At 37.7% G+C, this 23,019-nt stretch overlaps 1 protein-coding gene across 1 annotated transcript; it reads left to right on the top strand.

Moving 5' to 3' along the window:
• Window positions 1–1,123: 1,123 nt before the first annotated feature.
• On the top strand, window positions 1,124–17,188 carry LOC143850606 (putative disease resistance protein RGA3). The gene is made up of 6 exons (XM_077359838.1): window positions 1,124–2,151; window positions 2,233–5,194; window positions 10,802–10,919; window positions 15,669–15,836; window positions 16,198–16,380; window positions 16,505–17,188. Exons 1-2 carry the CDS (start codon window positions 1,215–1,217, stop codon window positions 5,175–5,177), a joined length of 3,882 nt encoding a protein of 1,293 aa, XP_077215953.1. The 5' UTR covers window positions 1,124–1,214; the 3' UTR covers window positions 5,178–5,194; window positions 10,802–10,919; window positions 15,669–15,836; window positions 16,198–16,380; window positions 16,505–17,188.
• The last annotated feature ends 5,831 nt before the right edge of the window (window positions 17,189–23,019 follow it).

Genomic DNA, 23,019 nt, shown 5'->3' with positions numbered 1-23,019 from the left:
TCTTGCGTCACAATCAACTTACTTTTCTTTCCGGGCGGTGATAAATTCACCCCCTTCTATGTATGAATTGACCCCAAGTTTTCAAAATGGAAGGTACAGCCCATACCATAGGATGATCCAAACCGTCCATTTGATGGATCACAACGTAAATAGATTGTGCTCCAAAAATAATTTCCACGGGATGATCCCAACTGTCTGATCTATAGAATTTTTCACAATCTGAGTTCCTCTTTAGATCAGAGAGTTAGAATCATCCTATGGTAATGATTTTTTTGGGCACAATCTATTTACGTTTTGGTCCATCAAATGGACGGTTTGGATCATCGCATGGTGTGGGCTGCACCGTCCATTTTGAAAGTTACGGGGTGAATTCAAACATAGAAGGAGGTGAATTTATCACTGCCCTTTATTCCGTGTAAAATTTGTTATACGCCCATTTTTCGTCACAGTGTTTTTAATGTGGGGTTTTATTGTGTGATGCTCTCTGTGTGCCATATTGAACTTGACCAAAATAATGCTCTCTTTGTGGGCCATATTGAACTTGACCAAAATAATGATTCTATTACTTGTTTTCCCCCACCGCAAGAGGCTCTCTGTGCTAAAAAAAAGCCAGAGGCGTTTTGAGTTCTTATCTTACTGTTCTAATCTTGCTTTTTTTTTAAGCACGATTTGTTAGTTTGTCTCTCCAATACTAGAACAAGGTGTGGCGGATTACTTACTATCCCCTCTTCTTGATGAAATCGTTGGCAAATTGGAGGAATCCATAATAGAGATTAAATTAGTGTGGGGTACTGATGAGGAGATCAAAAACCTTTCTAGCACATTATTGGAGTTAGTCGACTAGTACAAAAACTATGACTACATCCCTCAACTATTGTAAAGTATTTGTGATGTTGAAAAACTCTTCTCTCATATATAATATACATTTGTGATGATGACCAAGGTTATTGATATGAAAAATTGTAAAAAAGTTAAAAAAAGTCCAAAGAAAATTATTGATTCTTTGTCTCTTTTTTCTTCTCTTGATGCTCCTTGGATCCTGTGCTCCTTGGCCAGCCACAAACTCTACAGAACTGATTTGGAAAATTGTAACAGAGATCAAAGAACATCCAAAGAAGCACGATTTTCTACAATCAAACTTGCTTTTCTTGCTGCTAGAGCAAAAATTGAGTCCTACAAAAAACAACTCTTCAATTGTCGTTGGTAACCAAGGTATGGGTATGGATATATTCGTTTCTCCCATTGTTGATAGAGCTGTTAGCAAATTGGAGGGAGCCATAGAAGTGATTAATTCACTGTGGGGTATTGATGAGGAGATCAAAAACCTTTCCAGCACATTATCCACAATTCAAGCTGTGCTTCAAGATGCTGAAGAGCAGCAAGTAACTAGTAATGAAGTTAAAGATTGGCTTCGAAAGCTTAAGGATGTTGCATACGACGCTGATGATGTAGTGGAAGAGTTTGCAACGGACGTGCTCCGATTAAAATTGGAAGGCGGAAATCAATTCAGAAAGAGGAAGCATCAGGTATACAACTTCTTTTCTGCTCTTTTTAATTCCATCCCATTTTTGTCTCGAGATAAGACGATCGTACAGAAGATAAAGGAAATTCAGGGGAGACTGGATAAAATTGCAAAGGAGAGGCATGACCTTCATCTCAGACAAGGAGATGGAGGGAGGCGGCGTGAAATAAAAAGGCAATCGCTGACTAGCTCCTTAATAAACGAATCAAATATATTCGGCCGGGATAATGATAAAGAGAAGATAGTAAAATTGCTACTGGATGAATCCGTATCATCATCGTCGTCGTCGTCCAAGGATATATCTATTATTCCTATTGTCGGCATTGGGGGCCTCGGAAAGACAACTCTCGCCCAGTTTATTTACAATGATGAAAGGGTGGGAGATCATTTTTCAGTCCGAGGATGGGTCTGCGTCTCTGAAGATTTTGATATGTGTAGACTAACAAAAGCAATTATGGAATCAGTGACAAAGAACTCTTGTGATCTTAACGAAATTGATCCACTTCAAGTTAGCCTCAAGGAAAAATTGAGTGGCAAGAGATTTCTACTCGTCCTAGATGATGTATGGCATGACAATGATAATGATTGGCAGAGGCTACAGTCCCCATTCAGTTCTGGGGCAAACGGAAGTAGAATTATAATAACTACTTGAAGTTCAGAGGTTTCAAGAATCATGGGCACAATTCCCGCCTATAATTTGGGTTGTTTAGATGAGGGTGACAGCTGGTCTTTGTTTACACGACGGGCATTCATAGTGGGAAGCTCAGATGTATCTCCAAACTTAGTAGCAATTGGAAAGGAGATCATGAAAAAGTGCAATGGGTTGCCTTTGGCAATAGAAGCTCTTGGAGGTCTCTTACGTTCGAATACGGATGAGAAAGAGTGGAAGAATATCCTTGAAAGTGAAATGTGGGAAATATCAAAGATGAGAAATGATATTATTCCCATACTAAAATTTAGCTACGATCACTTACCTGCATGTTTGAAACAATGCTTTGTGTATTGCTCCCTGTTTCCAAAGGATTATGAATTTGACAAGGACACTCTAATCCAACTTTGGATTGCAGAAGGATTTATCCAATCTGATAGAAGGAAGCGATTGGAAGACATAGGTTTCAAGTATTTTGATGACTTGATGTCGAGGTCCTTCTTTCAATATTTTGAAGGGTTCAACAGATCATGCTACAAGATGCATGACTTAAATCATGACCTTGCACAATCCGTTTCTGGTGAGGAATACTTCAGAATAGAAAGTAGCGTCGACTCTTGGAATATCGCTGCAAAGGTTCGTCATACATCAGTATGGCAACGAAATGAACACTCAGGAATTTTCAAGTCCTTTCATGAATATGAGAGGTTGCGCACATTTCTGCTACCACCAGTGTACGAAACACTCACTAAGCAAGTTGCTCATGATTTCTTCCTAAAATTGAGATGCTTACGGGTGTTAGATTTGCGTCATAGCTGTGTAAGAGATTTGCCGGATTCTATTGGAGAATTAAAATATTTGAGGTACCTTGATCTCTCTTCTACGACTATTGCAACCTTGCCTGAATCAATTGCTAGCCTCTATAATCTGCAAACACTGAAACTTTGCTATTGCGAGCAACTTGCTGAGCTACCAAAGTCCACCAGCAACCTAATTAACTTACGGCATCTCGCTTTGGAGGATTGTAAGATTTCTATGCCGCCGGAACTTGGGAAATTAATAAGTCTTCAAACACTGACTATATTTGTTGTGGGCAAAGAAAGTGGATGTGGAATAAGGGAGTTAAAGAACTTGACAGAGTTGAGGGGAAATATTCACATTTCAAATTTAGAGAATGTGATTGTTGGGAAGGAAGCCAAGGAAGCCAATTTGAAGAAGAAAGAGCACCTTGACAAGTTAATATTGCAATGGAGCAATAATAATCCACGAGGTGTTGCAGTTGATGAGGAGGTACTTGAAGCCCTCGAACCTCACTCCAACCTCAAAACCCTAAAGATTTTATCATATGGCGGTGTTAGTTTCCCAAGGTGGATGATGAGCGGTAATTTGACGAATCTGAACACTGTTAGTCTCGTTCAATGTTTGAATTGCCAACAACTTCCACCCCTTGGACAGCTACCTTTCCTTAAGAAGCTCGAGATTAATGGAATGGATGGATTGAAACATATTGAAGGTGAGTTTATCGGTGGGTCCAATAAGGTTATTAAGGGTTTTCCATCATTGGAGAAGTTAGAGCTGGTAAACATGCCGAATTTGGAGGAATGGTGTGGAGCAAGGGAAGGAGACATGCCATGCCTTGGTACACTAATAATATCAAATTGTCCTAAGCTGCAGAGATTTCCCCACCTCCCATCCATTAATAATTTGGAATTACGAGACTGTAATGAGATGGTATTGGCCTCGGTTCCTTGCCTCACTGCTCTAAAGTCATTACAAATTCGCTCTATTAAAGGCTTGATATCCTTACCCCCTGGATTTCTTCAACCCTTAACCGCACTTGAGAAATTGGAGGTCAGTGACTGTAATGAGTTGGTGTCTTGGCCAAAGGAGGTCGGCTTGCATGACCTTCCTTCTCTCCAATATTTACAAATTCTGTCGTGTCCTAAACTCGAGTCATTGGGAGATGACGAGGAGGGCCTTCCCATCACGCTTAGATCTCTCGATATATCCAACGGTTGTGATAGCCTAAAGTGTACGCCTACAAGGGGGCTAGGAAAACTGAGTTCCCTCCAACATCTGGACTTGGTTACTCAATGCCCATTCTTGCCAGAGGAGGAACTGCCTGTCACTCTTCAATCCCTTAACATATTCTCATGTTCTAATCTGAAATCCATGTCCAAGGGGATTTTCAGCAACCTTACGTCCCTCAAAAATTTGAAGATTAGAAGTTGTCCGCAATTGGAGTCATTGGAGGAACTGCCCATCACTCTTCAATCCCTTGATATATTCTCATGTTCTAATCTCAAATCCATGGCCAAGGGGATTTTCAACAACCTTACGTCGCTCAAAATTTTGGAAATTAGAAATTGTCCACAATTGGAGTCATTGGCAGGCGAGGAGGAGTTACCCACCGCGCTTACATCTCTCTCGATCTCCGACTGTCCTAATCTCAAATCCCTATCCAAGGGGATGGGTAATAACCTCACCTCCCTGGAAGAATTAGATATTAATAAGTGTCCACAACTAGAGTCATTGCCAAACATCATCGGCCTCCGTGCAATGAAAATTAGAAAGTGCCCTATAATGCAGCAGTTTCCAGAGGGAATGCTCGACATGCTTACATATCTCTTAGTTGATAATGTTGAGATCTTTTCTAAAAACCTTACATCCCTCCAAACCTTGAATATTTCTCAATGTTCACAACTCGAATTCTCTCCAAGCATGCTACTGCCCCCCACGCTTAAAACCCTCGAGATCTATTCGTGTGATAATCTGAAATCCCTGCCCAAGGGGATGTTGAAGAACCTCACCTCCCTCAAAACATTCATGATTGGTCAGTGTCCTCAACTCCTTTCCTTACCGGAGGAAGGGCTGCCCACCACGCTTCAGGAATTACATATTTATCGCTGTCCAGAAGTAGCGAAACAGTGTCAAAAGGACGGAGGCCAATATTGGCCCAATATCTCACACATCCCCAAAATATGGATAAATGGCTCGAGGGTTTGAAGACTACTCTGGAGAAGGTACACGACTGTCTCTCCTCTTGGCTTTTGTTTTATTTTTTTTTGGTATGTAAGATGGGATTGAACCTCCGACCTCCAGGTTGTTGAAAAAGCCTTAACCATTGAGCTAGAGGTTCAATCCCAAATTAGGGCTCTTGGATTTTATTAATCATATGAATAGATTTCAATCCATTATTTATTTTAAAGAATAGTAAACTTCAATTTCTCTCTATCTCTTTTCATTTCCTCATTTTCTCTCTTTCAAAACAAAACAAAGGAAACAGTTAATTTTACTGGACTTCCAGGCTCATAAAGAGATTTTTTTTTCAGGTTCTTTAATTTTTCATTATATCTCAAAATTTCTTGTCTTAGTCTTCCCATACAATAGATTATGACTTGTTTAAGACAAAAGGAACCCTAACTAGGATGAATTTACCTTACATGCTTCATTGAATTTATGCTCTGTTTTGAACTCTATGGTATCATTCATATTAATTGATCCTGTAGCAACTCTTCAAATCTTCTTTCTTTTTATTTAGCATTGGTTTGCTTTAAATGTTATTTGATTGATGATTTCATTTGCAATTGATTACATTCCCTAAACTTCTGTTAGAACTGAGCATCAAAACTATGTTAATTTTTCATCTTGAATCTACCCCACACACAGACATTTATTGGAATTTCAAGTTCATAAAGAAAGTGCACTTATCCATGAAAAATGAAAACGAGAAGACAAAGCAGGTTTAAATGCTTGCTTTGTTGGTATGTCTAGGGTGAGATATTTTAATCTAAAATCAAATTCAAAATTAGTTGATGTGATGCTAGTAGAGCTCTTTGTTCTAGTTCTATGGATTAGGATGGAACACCATGATACTGGAAAAGACATCTACTCAAACAAATTATAGATGCCCAGACAAAATTCTGTCTTACCTTACATGGTTCGAAGTAGGTTAAATGTTTTTCTTTGTTGTATGTCTGGATTGAATTTTTCTTCTCTAAAATCAAATATGACATTAGTTGATATGATGATAGTAGAGTGGGTTTTACATTTTTCTTCATTTATTTTCAAATTTAGTTACCTAGTAGTATACAATAAATTGTTACCTTTTTTCTGAAACAAAAAGAATCCCAACTAGGATGAATTTACCGCGTACACATTGTTGAATTTAAGCACTGTTCAGGCTCCTTTGGTTCTTATGTGATTTCTTTTTCTTTCCCTTTAGTCGCTTTGTGCCTTGGTGTAGTTTTTTGTTTTATTTTTCTTTGTTCTCCTTTTTCAATTAGTTTCAGCTTATCTAAAAGAAAAGAAGTGTCTATATTAAGAATTTGATCAATGTGTGTAACTATGATCCATGCACAGTTAACTTTAACTAAGTCAAACAAGCCAACATGGATTTGTATTGAGCTTTCTACTCATTGGTCGTTCCTTGTCATCATTCATTGTATAAGAAGATGGAGTGGTGTCTAAAGGATTTTCTTTTGCATTTATTACAAGGATTCTCTTTTCAATTTATTACACCAACTTCTATTAGAAATTAGCATCAACATTGAAATAATTTTCCAATTTGCTTGTACCTCTGTTTCTATCTCTCCCTCTTTCTTCTCACACACATATTGAATTTTTTTTCTAAATAAGAAAAATTAAAAACATAGACATGCAAACACACTGGCATATTAACTTCTTTTTTGTTAAACACACACCCACACACACACAGGTTAACTTAAAATGTTTCATTGGATCTTTCTTAGTTGCAAGTTATTATCGCCCTAAACTTTCTCCAATTTATTTCAAAATCTCGTCTACTCTTTTAGTTTGGGCCTTCCAAATAAAGAATGATAAAGAGGTTGGAGGCTATATCCTAGCTTACCTACCCAAAAAGAAAAAAGAATGATCCCAGCCTATTTCCATTTGTTTTCACTTCTCCATCATTTTTGGATGCCTTTATCCATTCACCGAGGTTAGTCAAAAGTCTCAGTTGGGACCAAATGTAATTCGAAAGATTGTATCTATCCTCAGTGGACTCGGGGAGGAATCCAAAATGTTTGTAACCTAGGTAACCACTTGACTCCTCATTCCATCTTTCTCTGAGTTACGACCATTATAGGCTTCGTATGAAGCGTCATTCGTCTCTCCGATCTCTGGGCAAAGTCAATCTGTGGGAGTGGTTTCGAATGTTCAATCAGCGATTTCTTGTGCAAAAAGAATAAATGTTGGACTGTGGTTTTCGGATTCAGAATCAATACAATACAGTAGACAACAAAATGTTAAGCTTTTACCTCTTCATTGTAAAGAATTTCCTTTTGGGGGCCCATTTATGAAATAATATTATGCTAGAATAAGCTTATTATTTCCTTTAATCTAAACTCAAACCTATATTAGATAGTTTCTACAGACTGAACATGTTTCAAGCCAATTTTGTTGGGAAAAGTTTATTTCATCTTGGCATTCATATCGGTTCTATATTTGGATTTCAATCCAATGACCAATTTACTTTTGCTAAATCGCAAGCTTGTTTTGGATTTTGCTTGAGTCTAAACTATCATTCACCCTATCCGGTAATATCAACTCATCTTGCAGCATAGGAGGAATATTGTTGTTCTTCTCATAGTTCTTTCATATTCAGTCTAGATAAAATTTCCTTGAAACTGTGATAACAAACTTTTCATAAAGAAGGAAGTATTCCTTTACTCAAACCTTCAAATTCCCAGACCGTCTTATCATTTTTGGTTCACGACGATGACTTTCTATCTTACTCAACAATGATATCCTTGTTGCATTTTGATATTTCGTATACTATTAGAATCAGAATCTTGGGTTTTAACTCTCTAGTTTTCCTTTTGGAAGGAGGATTATAACATGATCCCTACATATTCAAAAATGAATTTATCTAACATAACAACACATAAAATTAAGCTTCATTGCAAGGGACCAATCGTTCTTTTTCCACATTTGTCTACTTATCTCAGCTTTAGTGTAGATACTTGATAGGTCGATGTATTTGTTTCATCTACTCCATTTCTCAGTCCTTTTTGTTTTTTTCTTCTTCTTGTTTCATGGAAAGACTCTGGCCTAAACACCTCTTAGCAGCATTGCTTCTCATACTTTTTTAGTATCAGATTCCAACTCATCTTCCCTCTTTCTTCAGTAGCTCTTTCCTCAAATTATTTCCTCCATAAAAAGATTGAGTTCAGCTTCCTACTGATCAAGAGCCCTCCAGTTGACAAATCGGTTTAGAATATGGGTCTTCCAACACTTCTCAGTTTCTTCCTTGACTTCCTTTTGAGGTAGATAAGGTTCCCTTTTATCTTTCTTGGCACATATCATACTTTTATAAATCCCATTTGAAACAGTCAATCCTTAAGAGCCCAACATGAGAACAGGATTGCTGCAACTTCAAATAGCTAATAGGAACCTGCCTATCTAGAACTCAAGATTGATTCAAAACTGATGCAAATCAGAAGTAAACACAACATCAATTGGAACAATGAAGTAGAGAGATTGAAAATCTTAGAAAGTTTTTTAGAAATTGCCCACTGAATAAAAAATTCCAAAATCATGAACTTTTTTTTTTCATGGAAGCACTAAAGAAGATCCACTAAAATAAGTAATCATGAATTGTTCGTATGTAAAAGGTTCCAAAATAATTAACTTCTTTCCCATAGCAGTAATAGAACTGGTCCATCAAAAAGAGTAATTATGAACTTTCTACTGAAACCTTACAATGAAGTACATAGATAGTACTTGTACAAAAAGCATCTTCTAATTTCTAAAGCATAACTTTCTAGTCCCAGACTGATAGTCCTTTCTAAATAAACCCAAAAAAATCTCCTTTGTACTCTATATCTGTTGAAACATAAGTAATTAATAATATTCTTTACCTAGAAAAACTCAAAAAAGAAAAAAGAAATTGCTAAAATAAAAAAACTACTAAATTTTGATTTACCGACTTTCGGGAAACAATTGATGACTATTTCTCCTATTACAAGTTCGACACAAATTCAAAGCTATCCGAATACGAGTCGCTACAACATTGGTAGAAAACACAAAGTAGGATGTGAAGGCGATAAATTTAATAACAATGTTAATGGTAAAATAGCATTTAACACTACCCAAAAGTTGAAGGGAAGATAGGCTGGTCTTCCATTCTATATTTCTCAAAATTACCAGTTTTGAAGCTTATAAATATAAAATGTCATATCAATCAAAAGTTCCTTGCATGAACCAACTACCTTATCTTATACATGCTAGAATTAAAGACTTCAGTTCAAACAACTTACAAAGCATAGCAAAATATGAAACGTAAGGTTATGCAACCTAGGAACAACCTGCAATGCGTGGAAAATTCAAATATTGACCGCATTCAACCAAGAAACAATCTACAATGCATAGAGAATTCAATGTAGTCAACTTTTGGAAAATGCAACTATCATAACTACCCATTTAGGCCCCCAATATGTTATCAAAGAAGATTGACCATTATTCTTTTCTCTATTAAAAATGCCTCCGTTTTATGTTAATTTCCTCTCTTTCTTTCATTCTTTTCAATTTTGTCCTCTTTTATCATGGTAAATGGAAAATATGTCCCCCTGTGAACCATATGACTTCTATTCTTTGGATGACATCACCCCGCAGTTGGAAAGAAATTCGCTCTTGATAATTCATTCCACTCACCACCATGGAACTCCACGCAAGTGAACAACTTCCCAAAAAACAAAAGTAGCTTGCATCACAAGCCATCCAATGAGACTATTTTTTGCCTTGAATGTCTCCTTCCATTCATCACCCGACTTGATTTGGATTTGATCTAGCCACTTCGTAGTTTGATTTTGTAGAACATTGTGCACTAGTGAGCATTTCAAACATGTCATCTAACTATGTCTCTACATGCTTTTTCATTACCCTTTATTGGAATATTTTAGTTTTTTGGTAATTTCTACTGTAGAAAATACATTGTCATGCTCATTAATAGAACAAAGAAAAATAGATTACTCTCCCCTCTACATGATTTCTCTCCTCTCCTCTCCACCCCACCCCCTCCCCACCCACCCCCTCCCTCTCTCTTACATGATTAAAGAAGAAATTACACCATACCAAAGCTTAGGGATCAAGATCCCTTAATAAGGGATTGAGTTTAAATTCCTACTAGATATACATCCTTTCTTCTTACACCCATCGAAGCCATTGTTTCTTCTACCTGTCCTATATAGTTCTCAATTCTATCTTCTTTTCAAAAGCCCAATCCCTCTCAGTCTCCAAAAATGGCACACAAGCACTACTCTCCTCTTTAAAAAATTTACTCAAAAGTTTTGTTGTTGTCTAACAGTAGACTTTGCCAATAAATCATTACTATGAGTACAAGGTCATTCAATTCTTTATTATTTAGTTCCTTTTTTTGAATGCCCATTATTGTTTGAATTATTTACTTGTTTAGATATTGCTTCAATTGAACATGACAGTGAAAAGAATTTTCAACTTATAGTTTTTTACAACTTTACCTTCCATGACTTTATTTCTCTGGATTTTTATGTTTATGTACTCAAGCTAAGAAATAAATCTAAGATGTTCCTAATTGACCTAACCTTCAAGTAATATAAATGCCAACTTACATGCTAATCTTTTCATTTCAGGTTAAGCGAAATTGGTGGGCACCATTCTCTCATTGTAAAATCAAAAGGCAGAATATCTATATTTGCAGCCTTGAACGGATATTGAACATCAAGAAGTCCAGAATGTAATATCCAATAGGTACCTTCACACAAACATACCTATGGGTGGTTAGTATGCAAATCATGATTGCACTTGTTTCAACAACAAAGATAATGTTATATTGGTTTTAAGATTCGGAACTCCCTAAAGGAGTCTCAGCGACTGACCTATGGCTGAATATATGAAATGAAAGCATATGTGGCTCCTTTTTTAGCACAGAAACAAGTCTAGAGAGTTGGATTACAATATTCTTAATAGCGGCCATAAATTCAAAGAGCCAACAATGAAATCGTTAGCAATTCTATTTAGAATGCCTCTAGATGTACAACCCAAGCTGATTTTTGAAGCTCCATCTTTGTTAATATTTTTTTCTTTTTCTTCGCTAGAGTGCATTGTGGGTAACTTTCTACTATAGCTTCCATGCTAGTAACTATATTAATCTTTTTCTTTCTTCTGGGTAAGTGTGGGTAACTTTCTACTATAGCTTGCATGCTAGTAAGTATTTCTTCTGGGACAGTGGGCAGGGATTGAAGTGCAAGGCCACTAGATCAATCCTTAAGTCTTAAAATCATTGAAAGACTGATGCTTCAGATGCAACAAGGCAACTGTAGCAACTTTTCAACACTAAAACCATGTTTTTTTCCTGTCTTAGCAATCTTACTGGCTAGGCCCTTTGTACTATTCGTCTGTTGACACTACCGCTGATTTATCCTCTATTGTACGTATTACATGCTATGAATTTAACAGCTTGCATCATTTGATTGGGAGGCTCCCCCTTCCCCCCTCAATGATTACTCGGTGTAGAAATCTGACGAACCTAATTCGATGTTACGTCCAAAAGTAACATTAAAACAAGTATAATGATAACACAAGTGTTTTATGTGGTTTGAAAATGGTGCCTACATCCATGGGAGAGACCACGATGTTCTATTATGTGAGAAACAGATAAACAAAGATTACAATAGATTAATGAAGTAGATTGGGAGGGAAAGAAAAAGGATGGGCTTCGTATGCTGGAGGATTGGATTCTAAGAGAAGAGGCCTCGAAAAAATCAAACTTGAATGAAGAAAACCAAGCTGTCAATGAGAGACCGTGGAGTGCTTATCTACACTTATTCTATCTATAACAAATTCATTTCAACATCCTTTCACCACATTTGTACATCTACTAAAGATATTGCAAATAGGCATAAAAAGAGAGACCGTGGAGTGCTCTTCACTGAGCATTGAGAACACCTTCCACTTCCAGTAGTTTGTGGGAAATTTCAGGGGGGATGTTTTTTCTATTCCCATCCGCTACATCTATCAAAGTAGTGAAAGCTTTAGCCATTCTGTGCTATTGTGACGCTTCAAGCACTATTTTCCTGATGGCAGATTTTTCGAGATTTAGTTTTTTCTTACGTCCTGTTCGTTTTAGATTGCGACAACCGATTGTGAACCTCAAGCCTATTATTCGACTCAAAATCAAATTTAATTTTGAGTCCAAGAATCGGTTTGGGGTTCACAGTCGGTTTTCGCAATCTAAAACGAACAGGGACTTAGGCATAGTGAATTATAGAGTGGTTCATACTATGTAGTCATCTTCTTTGTGGATGGGAAGCTTTTTCTGTTACCGTCTTTCCTGGGACATCTTGTTCCATTTTGCTATAACTCAAGGTTTTATGTTCAGATGCTATATTGTTATCTTTAAAAAGAATAATGCAGTGTAGGCAGATGGTTGCATTCAGAAAGATTTCCAGGTATGAGTCGTGATCTTGAGTTGAGTTGACATGGCTAGTCACCCTACTGAATACAATGGTTACAACACATTCTTAAGTATTGGATAAAACTAATTTTGCGTAAAATAGGACAATAAATTAGATACTACAAATTATTTTTTGAAGTTAGTTTGGAAACTTGAGGGCTAGTAACTCCATGTTCTCCAAATCAAACAAGGATATGGTCTAGGACAACTGGCAAAGGTGTTAGGACCACTCTTCACAACTTTATTAGGCAATATGGATCCCAATTGTTCCAATACTCGGGCATATGGGTGTTTGGCACTATGGGTGAATGGAGCTGGCATTCACTTTGTAATTTCTAGTATTCAATATTGACTTTACTTTCAAGGAAACATTCCTGTAAATAAAACTTTTCTGCATTAATACTAACAGAAACAGAGAATCTGTATGAATATACTAAAACAAAATGCATAATAGTGAGAGGCTGCAAATTTAGAAAATACCAGAATAATTTAGTGACATTCATATTATTGTTAACCTACCACTGAATAACATCATAAGTAGCGAAACACTTTGATTATATTGCCTGCAATGTAACACCGAAATGTACTGACAATGTCATATTCTTGTATATGAGAGCAGAGCAATATATTAAAATGTTGTCAATGATTACTTATATTATTAGGCTGCATCAGTAAACAGAATTTGAAATTCAAAAAGTTGAGAATTTGCTAATTACTGCCTCTACATATTGCCCATACCAATGTCCTACTGACAAGTAGAAAAACCAAAGAAATCCAGATGCCAAACATGCAATCCACAAACCAGAGAGTTGCAAAGAAAATGTTTGCATAACTTATTAAATGTCTTGCTCCTAATGATAGTACTTTCAGTACCCAATAGCTTAAGTGTTGCTGCTTCAGGCATCTCTCAGCTGGTGTGTTATGTTAAAGCATAAGTTTGAACTTGAAGAGGACCCTATTGGGTTGTTGTACCCTGAAAATTGCTTGGTTTACGATTTGAGGTGGACTCTTAAGTAATAATATAAGGGAAATGACAATACTTTGTTGTACCCTGAAAATCGCTTAATTTACGATTTGAAATGGGAGTACTTGGTCTCTACCTCTTTTTATAAGTTAGGCATTTCTCTTAACTCTATCCAAATTCTTGAGTCGCGGGATTAGCTAAATTAAGATATGATCATCGTTTATGATCCACGGCTCACTCAATTAGAGCCCTAACTACTTCAATGGAATAAGCTCCAAAGACGCTTTTAATCGTTGTGCTGGGACAATCTAGTCGATGGTTCTCCAGTCATCTTGATGAGGAATTTAGCTATGACACCCACTGACCTTACATTATGAATACTGCTGTATAGAAGCCAATGGGAAGATCAGTCCCAGGGCTCAATCTAAGTTGCTAGCCAGGGTCAAGATGGCTGAAGGGGTTGTCATGAAGATTTGTAAGGAATTGTAGGATCCATAGCTGGAAATAGTGCTGGGAACCCGGAAAAAATGGGAAGATAGTTGCAAGGATATCAGATTCCATAGCTAAGAGAACAAAATCACTTGCACATGATGAAACTCTTTTTTCTTGACAACCCCAACCGCCACGCCCCACCCCCAACCCACCGACCCATACACACATAGATAGTGATCCATTCTCGTACTCCGTTTCAAGAAATTCAATATAGATGAAGGACTGTTAAAAAATCTAGACAAGTTGTATCCAGATGGCCTTTCTGAAAAAGTTGTGAATCTTGAAGTCATATACCATTAGCTGCCCAATTTCAATTTGAAGGACTTCTGTTCATTTTTTCTATCTCTCCACCTTGTTTGGACCCCTCAAGTTACAATCTTATGAAACTACCAATTACTCCAAAAGCTTAAGCTGTTGGAGGAGGCAGTATTTAATCTTTTTATACTTAGCACTCCCCCTCACGTGTGGCCCCTGTTTTAGGGTTGGCCCACACGTGGCACATGTGGCCCCTCTTTTGGGTTTTGCCATTGCATGTGGATTTTGCTATCTAGGAGGTTTGAACCCACCCAGGCATTTGCTATGTTATCATGTGAAACTACCAGTTACTCCAAAAGCTTATGTTGTTGGAGAAGGCAATATTTAATTTTTTTATACTTTAACAAATTTGATGGCTTGAGCCAAGTATTTCATCTTTAGATGCAAAGTTATATTATGGAAGGATTTGCTCCACATCCTTTGAGTTATGGAAGGAGAGGTATACGAGAAGGTTCAAAAAATGTTGCAAGTTATGTCTGATCAAACTTATTACCGATGATGTCTCGGAAATGTCTACAAATACTAAGAAAACTGATGATTTTCTAGGTGTTTGTCTTCCGTAGAAAAAACCACCCATTCAGAATTTAGTTCTTTCCTCGTCTGAGACTGGAAAAAATGAACAATCTTGCAAAATTTGCATCTATCTTTGGGAGATTAAATCTCTCAGAAATGTGCATGTCCATGGCGATTAAACAGTACCTCCACCGGATTCAAAATAGTCTGTCCTTTTATTATAATTCTCAATATTCCAAGAAAATACGTCATCTTGCTTATACACTAGCCAAAGTCTAATATCTGGTTGGATATATTTGCTCAGCCTTTTTGCTAGATATTATCAAGGACATCAAGAAAAAGTAAAGAAGGCCATATATCGTTTTAATCTTTGCTAATTAATAGTGGGGCTAAATAATTTTCTTATTAGGTGCTTAACTGCCTCTTGGTGTACTAATGCAAAACTTATTTTGAATAGAGATTGGTGGTGATTAAATTCATTTTAATGTCTTTATTGGGTACTTTCTTAAATACAGATAGGTTTACCTTAAATACTCATTATTGTTTGAATGTGTTGTTTAGATGTTGCTTCAGTGGAACATGACTGCATAAAGAATTTGTCGTACTGTAGTTTTTTCTCCAAATTTATATTCCATGAGGTTATTCCTCTGGAAATTCTATGTTCATGTAATATATCTATGGAGCAAATCAGGGATGTATCAATTTGAGCTAAAATTCAACGAATATAAATTCAACTTACATGTTAATCTTTCCATTTCAGGTTAAAGAATTTAGTGGGCACCTATGTTGCATGGATTCAGATTCACGTGTCGAGATCTGACAAGGATTCGAGGTTCGGATTCGGCAAATCCCAAAAAGTCGGAGTCGAGATCCATCCAAGTGCAACTGTTGCATGACTTCTTCACCAATCTCTATTCAAGGGAGATAGGTAATGGGGCCCACCTCTTGGTTATTGCTGTTGGAGATATTGTGATAACTGCTTTGGGTGTTTAATAAAATAGAAGCTGTGTTTCCAAAGCTTGGAAAGTTGTCCTTGTATTCTGTTCGTTGGAGTAATTGACAGGTATTTTCAAAGGAAACTGAATGGTACTCTTTTTTTTCAATAATAACATTCCTCCCATCATTTTGTAATTCTCCCATTGAGCTTAAGGGTGCAACTTGGGTTGAGTCGAGTTGAAGTTTTGCTAAAAAAATGAATTGGAATCAAGTGAATGGGTGAAAGAGGTGAAGAGGTATGTCAACTTGGAAGGACTTGTGTTGCTCTCTCAAGTGAATGACCTTTTTTACAGCTGAATATTGTGTCTCACACTTCTTTTACAGTCATTGGAGACGCCAAGTCCAAGAAGGTGTTGGTCTTGCAGCAGAATGGAATTCTAAATTCTCAGAACATGAGAAGAAGTATAAAGAGGAGGCGGCAGAGTTGAAGTCACTCATTTGGTGAATTGCCTGCTGGATGGGAGAAGGTCCTGCCGGTGAGGAGTTGGGATTGATTGTTCTTTAACACGCATTTTCAGGCCCCTAATAATTGAAATTTCTGTTATGAACTTATGTAAATACATTGTTTTCTCATCAGCCATTGGCTTTACTTGTTTGCAGACGTACACTCCTAGAGTCCTGCTGATGCTACTAGAAATATGTCCCATCCTGTGAGAGTGCCCAACAGAGAAATGCATCCCCGTGGAAAGGTCTCTTTATTCAAGCTTTATGGGAGGGATCAATGATATTGGTGAAGGTGCAGTTGGCCTTAGAGGGTTCTTTTAGAGCCTTAAACCAACCCAATAGGGCCGAACGCTCAACGTTGATTTCACTGTGACAGGTTTACATGAAAGTATTGGCATAATCCTCAATCTGCAGAAATGCTGTGACTTCCTGTGAGACTTTCTCAGAGGAAAACCAGAGATTTGGTTGGAGAAGAAAAGAAAGCAGTGGAAAGGGCCTTGAAGAATATTAGAGTTTTCGTCTGCCACGGAGACACTGAGCAGAGATACAGAGTTGAAGGTCAGGACGGTTTACGATCTGTTCTATTTGTTTGATTAGATATTTTATTTGCTTTAGCTAATTGATCAATTGTTTATCCAAGCAAGTTTGTTGCTGTAAGTGACTTGCCCCCAAGGAGGAAGAGAAGAAAGAAAACCTGCGGAGACTCGGATGATGATATTGGCTTCAGTTTGTTTGATTAGATTTCATTTGATTTTTAGGGCTGCTTGTTTGATGAATTTGAGTTCAAAATTGATATGAACGTGGCAGCAGCAGGAATATTTTTAGCAGTTTTTTATCCTATATGCAGCAAGAGTATTTTTACAGTTTTCTTTTCTATATTTGGTTGGAACTTATTTAGTAGCTTTCTTATTTGAATTCTATGTTCGGTAGGAGAATAGAGTGCAGTAGGAAAGTCCCTTTGATAGAAAATAAGTTGTAACCTTCATTTTTGGGCATGAAATAAATCAGAGAATGTTGCATCTCCTGGTTTATTGCAGCCCCTACCTATTCCAGAGCGAGTGTGGACAGAGATTTCGATGGATTTTATTGAGGGCCTTCCGGAGTCGCAAGGGAAGCAAGTTATACTTGTAGTGGTAGATCGCCTCAGTAAGTACGGTCATTTCCAGGCTATTTCTCACCCCTATACAGCGCTCGACGTCGCTCAGGTGTTCATGGATAACATCTTTCGTCTACATGGGATGCCATCGACAATTGTTACTGACCGTGATCCAATTTTCACGAGTGCTTTTTGGAAGGAACTCTTCAAGTTGCATGGTACTAAGTTGTGCTTCAGTTCTGCATATCACCCCCAAACGGACGGCCAGACCGAGGTTTTAAATCGTACTTTAGAAACTTATCTGCGATGTATGACAGGCGATCGGCCACGACAATGGGTCAAGTGGTTACCGCTTGAAGAATGGTGGTACAACATGACCTTTCACTCGGCTACTAAGGTTACTCCTTACGAGGCAATATATGGCCATCCCCCTCCTATATATATCCCTTATGTACCAGGTGATGCAGTGGTTGCCGCTATTGATACATCCCTTCGTGATCGTGATGCCCTCATACGCCTATTGAGGCATAATTTGCAGTCTGCTCAAAACCGCATGAAGAAGTTCGCAGATGCACATAGAACTGAGCGCGAATTTGAAGTTGGGGACTGGGTGTACTTACGTCTTCAACCTTTTCGCCAAACAACGGTAGCAGTACGGCAGAATATGAAGCTAGCTTCACGCTATTATGGTCCTTTCAGGGTCTTGCAACGAGTTGGCATGGTGGCTTACAGGTTGGAGGTGCCGGAAGGGTCACGCATTCATTCCGTCTTTCATGTTTCGCTCTTGAAAAAGAAGTTAGGAAGCCATTCAGTTGCTCTGGTTGATCTGCCCCATGTGGATAACGAAGGTAGGGTACGATTGGAGCCGGTGGCTATCTTGGATCGGAAGATGGTTAAGCAGGGAAATCGTGCAGTGACTCAAGTCCTTGTTCAGTGGTCGAACACTTATCCAGAGGACGCCACATGGGAATACTTGCGTGACTTGCAACAACAATTTCTAGATTTTAGACCTTGAGGACAAGGTCGTTTTGAAGGGGAAGGGAATGATATGAACGTGGCGGCAGCAGGAAAATTTTTACCAGTTTTTTTATCCTATATGCAGCAAGAGTATTTTTACAGTTTTCTTTTCTATATTTAGCTGGAACTTATTTAGTAGCTTTCTTATTTGAATTCTATGTTCGGTAGGAGAATAGAGTGCAGTAGTATTTTTGGGCATGAATGAAAACAACTCTTTTCTTCTATTCTTCTTGTTCTTGAGGAAATCTCCCCGGACGTGAGATTAATTAAGTCTCTCTTCCAAGTGCCATATTAAAATTTTTAATCACTTGATAATCAAATTTCTTTGTTGATTGGGTGGATTTATGATCCCCAAAGAATGATTGTCTGCTTTCTGTTTATTGCATGCAAGAAGTGCGCTTGTGAAAGTGCGCATGTGAAAATAGTCATCCTTTAATAAATGCATTGTAAAATAACCAAATTATTACGTATTGAAGGGTATCTAGCCATTTAACAATACAGTAAGTGTATCATGATCACTTATGAAATGATGATGAAGTCACATTTGTTGTAACTTATTATGTTGATAATTGATGCTTGGCATAATCGGTTGCCATAATCACCATCACTTGTTGTATAATCTAAAACAAACAGGGCCTAGAGAGTTTTTATTTTCTTCCCCATCACTCTGTTATGTTTAATATATATTTTTTGGGAATTGCTAGCGTCCATCGCAGAAGGCATTTCGCGGATGGTCTGTCGCGTGTCAGACACCCACCTCGTCAATGGAGACAAAAGCTGTTGTCTTTATTCATGAGGTGGCTGGTCTGATCTGATATGCGACAGACCAGCCGCTAAATGCCTTTTGCGATGGACCCTAGCAAATCCCATATTTTTTGAATGGTAAAGTTATGTTTAATATTATTTTATCTTTATTTTGGGGTTTACTCTGACATTCTTGGTCCCTGGGTTTTTCCCTTCCCTTTTCTGTTTAAAAAAATGGAACAATTACCAATGGGGGACAAACATTAGGTGAAATTATCAACAGGACCCATGCTTTACAAAAATTATCAACGAGGGACAAAAGAGGTCTTGTCAGTAAAAGCTGGACGAAAATGCCCTTTGGCATTTACTACACGTTTTGACCTTATTTTTTCCTTCTTTCCTCTTCTTTTACTTTTCCATCATCACCCTTTTGATTTTTACCCTACTAGTCATCTTCCTCCTTGTTCAGCCACCATTGTTGCTGGCAAATCTTGAAAACTTGAATGTTGAGTTCTTACCATCTATCTCTTTGTATCTAGGTTTTGTTTTTCTTTTCTTTTTTTAGGGTTTTGCACTATTTTTCATTCCTCTGTTTCTGATTAATCTTGTTTAGGGTTTAAGCGGTTTGTATTTGAGGATGTGTTCTGGAGATAATGCATGGATGGCTTCACTCACTTTTTTGGAAGACAACTGGTTGTATAAGAAAAATTTAATGTAATACATGAGTGTATGGCTACATATTTTTTGATTTACTTAAATTGTTTTTCGTAATACACAAATTGGGATGTAATACATGAAGCACATTTAATGAAAACAATATCCATTTCTTTTGTTATTTCTATCATGAGAATAATTGTAATGCCATTAGAAGAGTTGCTATAGGCAGAGGGTTTTGTAGCATTATCAACTCTATGGAAGGGGGTTAGTAACTCTCAAAAGTAGGGTTACCAATTTTCGAATGGGCTTATCAAGTGCTTGAAAATTGGCCGAGGGTACTGGAGTTTTGGAAGGGGGCTTTCAAGTCTCTATGATTGAGGTTATCTAGTATAAAAAATGGGGTTACCAATATTCGAATTGGGTGATCAAGTCCTTAAAAATTGGCAAAGGGTACTGGAGGTTTGGAAGGGGGTTTTCAAGTCTCTGGGATTGGGGTTGTCTAGTATAAAAAAATGGGGTTACTAATTTCCGAATGGGCTTATCAAGTCCTTGAAAATTAGCCGAGGGTACTGGAGTTTTCAAATGGGGTTTTCAAGACTCTGGGATTGGGGTTATCAAGTATCAAAATGGGGTTACCAATTTCCGAATGGGCTTATCAAGTCCCTGAAAATTAGCCGAGGGTACTAGAGTTTTGGAAGGGGGTTTTCAAGTATTTTGGATTGGGGTTATCTAGTATCAAATGGGGTTACCAATTTACAAATGGGCTTATCAAGTCCCTTAGAATTAGTCGAGGGCACTAGAGTTTTGGAAGGGGGTTTTCAAGTCTTTGGGCTTGGGGTTATCCAGTATCAACATGGGGTTACCAAATTCCGAATGGGCTTATCAAGTCCCTTATGAACACGTTTTTACTTGCTGTTTTTTTTTTCACTCTTTCATTTTCACCATTTTTTTCTTTCTACCCTACGATTCATCATCCTCATCCTCCATTGAAAGGGAGAAGGAGAAATGCAAAACCCTAAAACGAACGAAAAACAAAACCTATAGATATAGAGAGATAGATGGGAATGAGCTCACGTTTCAAGTTTTCGAGCTTTCTCGCCTCCAATGGTGGCTAAATGATGAAGAAGATGACTGGTAAGGTAAAAAATACAAAGTTGAAAATGAAAAAGTAAAAAAAAAAGAGGGAAAGAAGAGAGAAGAGGGAAAAGTGGAAAAGCAAAACATGTTGCGTAAGAAAAGGGCATTTTCGTTCAGCTTTTAATGACAAGACCTCTTTTGTCCCTCGTTGATAATTTCTGAAAAGCATGGGTCCTCTTGATAATTCCACCTAATTTTTGTCCCCCATTGGTAATTAGTCCTAAAAAAATTTATGTTGCCATTCAAAAAATATAAAATAAAGACCATATGATGTGAATTAGATCACATTAAAAAATGGAGAGAAAACTCCACGTAGGAGGAAAATAGGGGAGAAATGACCTAAATGGAAGAGGATTCATAGTCCACAACTACGGATTATCACATGAAAACATAGTGATTTACAGAACTTTGTCCACTCTTGACCGAAGATTCTACCCATCGGAGTCATCTTGGTCTGCATTGAAACAAGTTTCAAGTGGAATTGGATAATTTAAAATTAAAACCTTAGGTGAGCATCCTAAAGTGTATACAAGTTATTGGCGTAAGGGGCACATTCATGTGTCCTACAGGATAGTGTGACCTTCAGGATAGTGTGACCAACAAGTTATAGCAGATAATTTAATGGGCACATTCATGCGTCTTCCGAAATAATGCAAGCAACTTCATGATTGGACATTGAATGCATAAAATATGAATAAATCCTTTCAATTAAGAGTTCAACGTTCAAACATAAATATGTAGAACTCACAATCAATGTCTGGAAGTCCACTAATCAATTATTTCTACTTCCCTATCGTTCAAGATAGATATCTATTGGGGTTCCACGCAAAAGCAATAGTCCCACATCGGACATGTGAAATGGATGTGGATGGGTTATAAGGGAATGAGCACCCTCCCTCTAACGGCTAGCTTTTAGGGGCGAGTTCTACCTGGTGTGATTCCCTACAATATCAAATCCCGAGGGATCAACACATTGAAAAGCTATGGCCACAATGTCATGATAGGTAGCCTTAACCCCGAGAATGTGCTTCTAGAAAGATCGGGTGAAATGAACATCCAAAAGCTGCCAATCAAATAGAGCCTTCCCAACCTGGACGGAAACGAAAGAATTAGATATAAATATTGGAATATAACAAGAAGGCACATACCACTCTCCCAATGAACTTGAAGTAAGAAAGGTGATCTGTTTGATAAACAGAGTTGGGATTTGGCTGCAATGTTGATTCATTGCCCATGATCATAAAAAGTAGAGCACCCTTGTCAAAAATGACCCTAGAAAACAAACAAAGACGCAAAAATGTATAGGGCTATACGGACTCGAACCATAGACCTTCTCGGTAATGAACAGTCAACCAGCCCTTGAGATCTTGAGCGGCATGCATCTGCAGTTGATTATATGAATCTTCAAAAGCTCTTCTCACTGAAATTCTTAGACGACTGTGATGATGATCGTACTGGTGTTTTATTTTTTATCGGAAATGAGCCCATTTGTTATCAAATTCAATAAAACGCGGGACTTTCAGCATAAGAGAGAATGACTTCTCAAGCAACCCAGGGTTTTTCAGAATAAAACCATTTAACAGTTTACTGTGCTTTTCAGCTAACTATACAAAAGCAATTAGTTTATCATCAGCTTTTTCATGGCTCACAGATAATTTCTGCGTACCAGAATTTGTGGCATCTTCAACATCAAAAGTCATGACAGTGCTGAAGTCATGGCCAACAACTGACTGCCGAGGATGTGACCTTTCACAGGTTACAAAGAAGCGCTCTATGTATGGAAAAATATTCTGGGTACCTGCTGGAAGTCGATCCATTACACCCATGCTGGTGGATGCAGAGCTCCCATATACAGTAGAAAAATCAGATGCAGAATCTGAACAGCTCTCTATTTTGCTTATGCAAAAGTTCAACTCCATCCACAGTAGCTCCAAAACAGCATTTATGTCCCAAACCTGAGAAAGATTGTCATTATACTCTTTTAAAGGTAGAAGCTGAGGATCTTTCTTCTCAAGTAATG

This window comes from Tasmannia lanceolata, unplaced genomic scaffold (assembly GCF_043159265.1).
Source record: "Tasmannia lanceolata isolate RefF3 unplaced genomic scaffold, GAP_Taslan_0.1 ptg000018l, whole genome shotgun sequence".
Taxonomy (NCBI): domain Eukaryota; kingdom Viridiplantae; phylum Streptophyta; class Magnoliopsida; order Canellales; family Winteraceae; genus Tasmannia; species Tasmannia lanceolata.
Note: the sequence above shows the minus strand (reverse complement) of the source record. Positions and strands in the feature narration are given on the sequence as shown.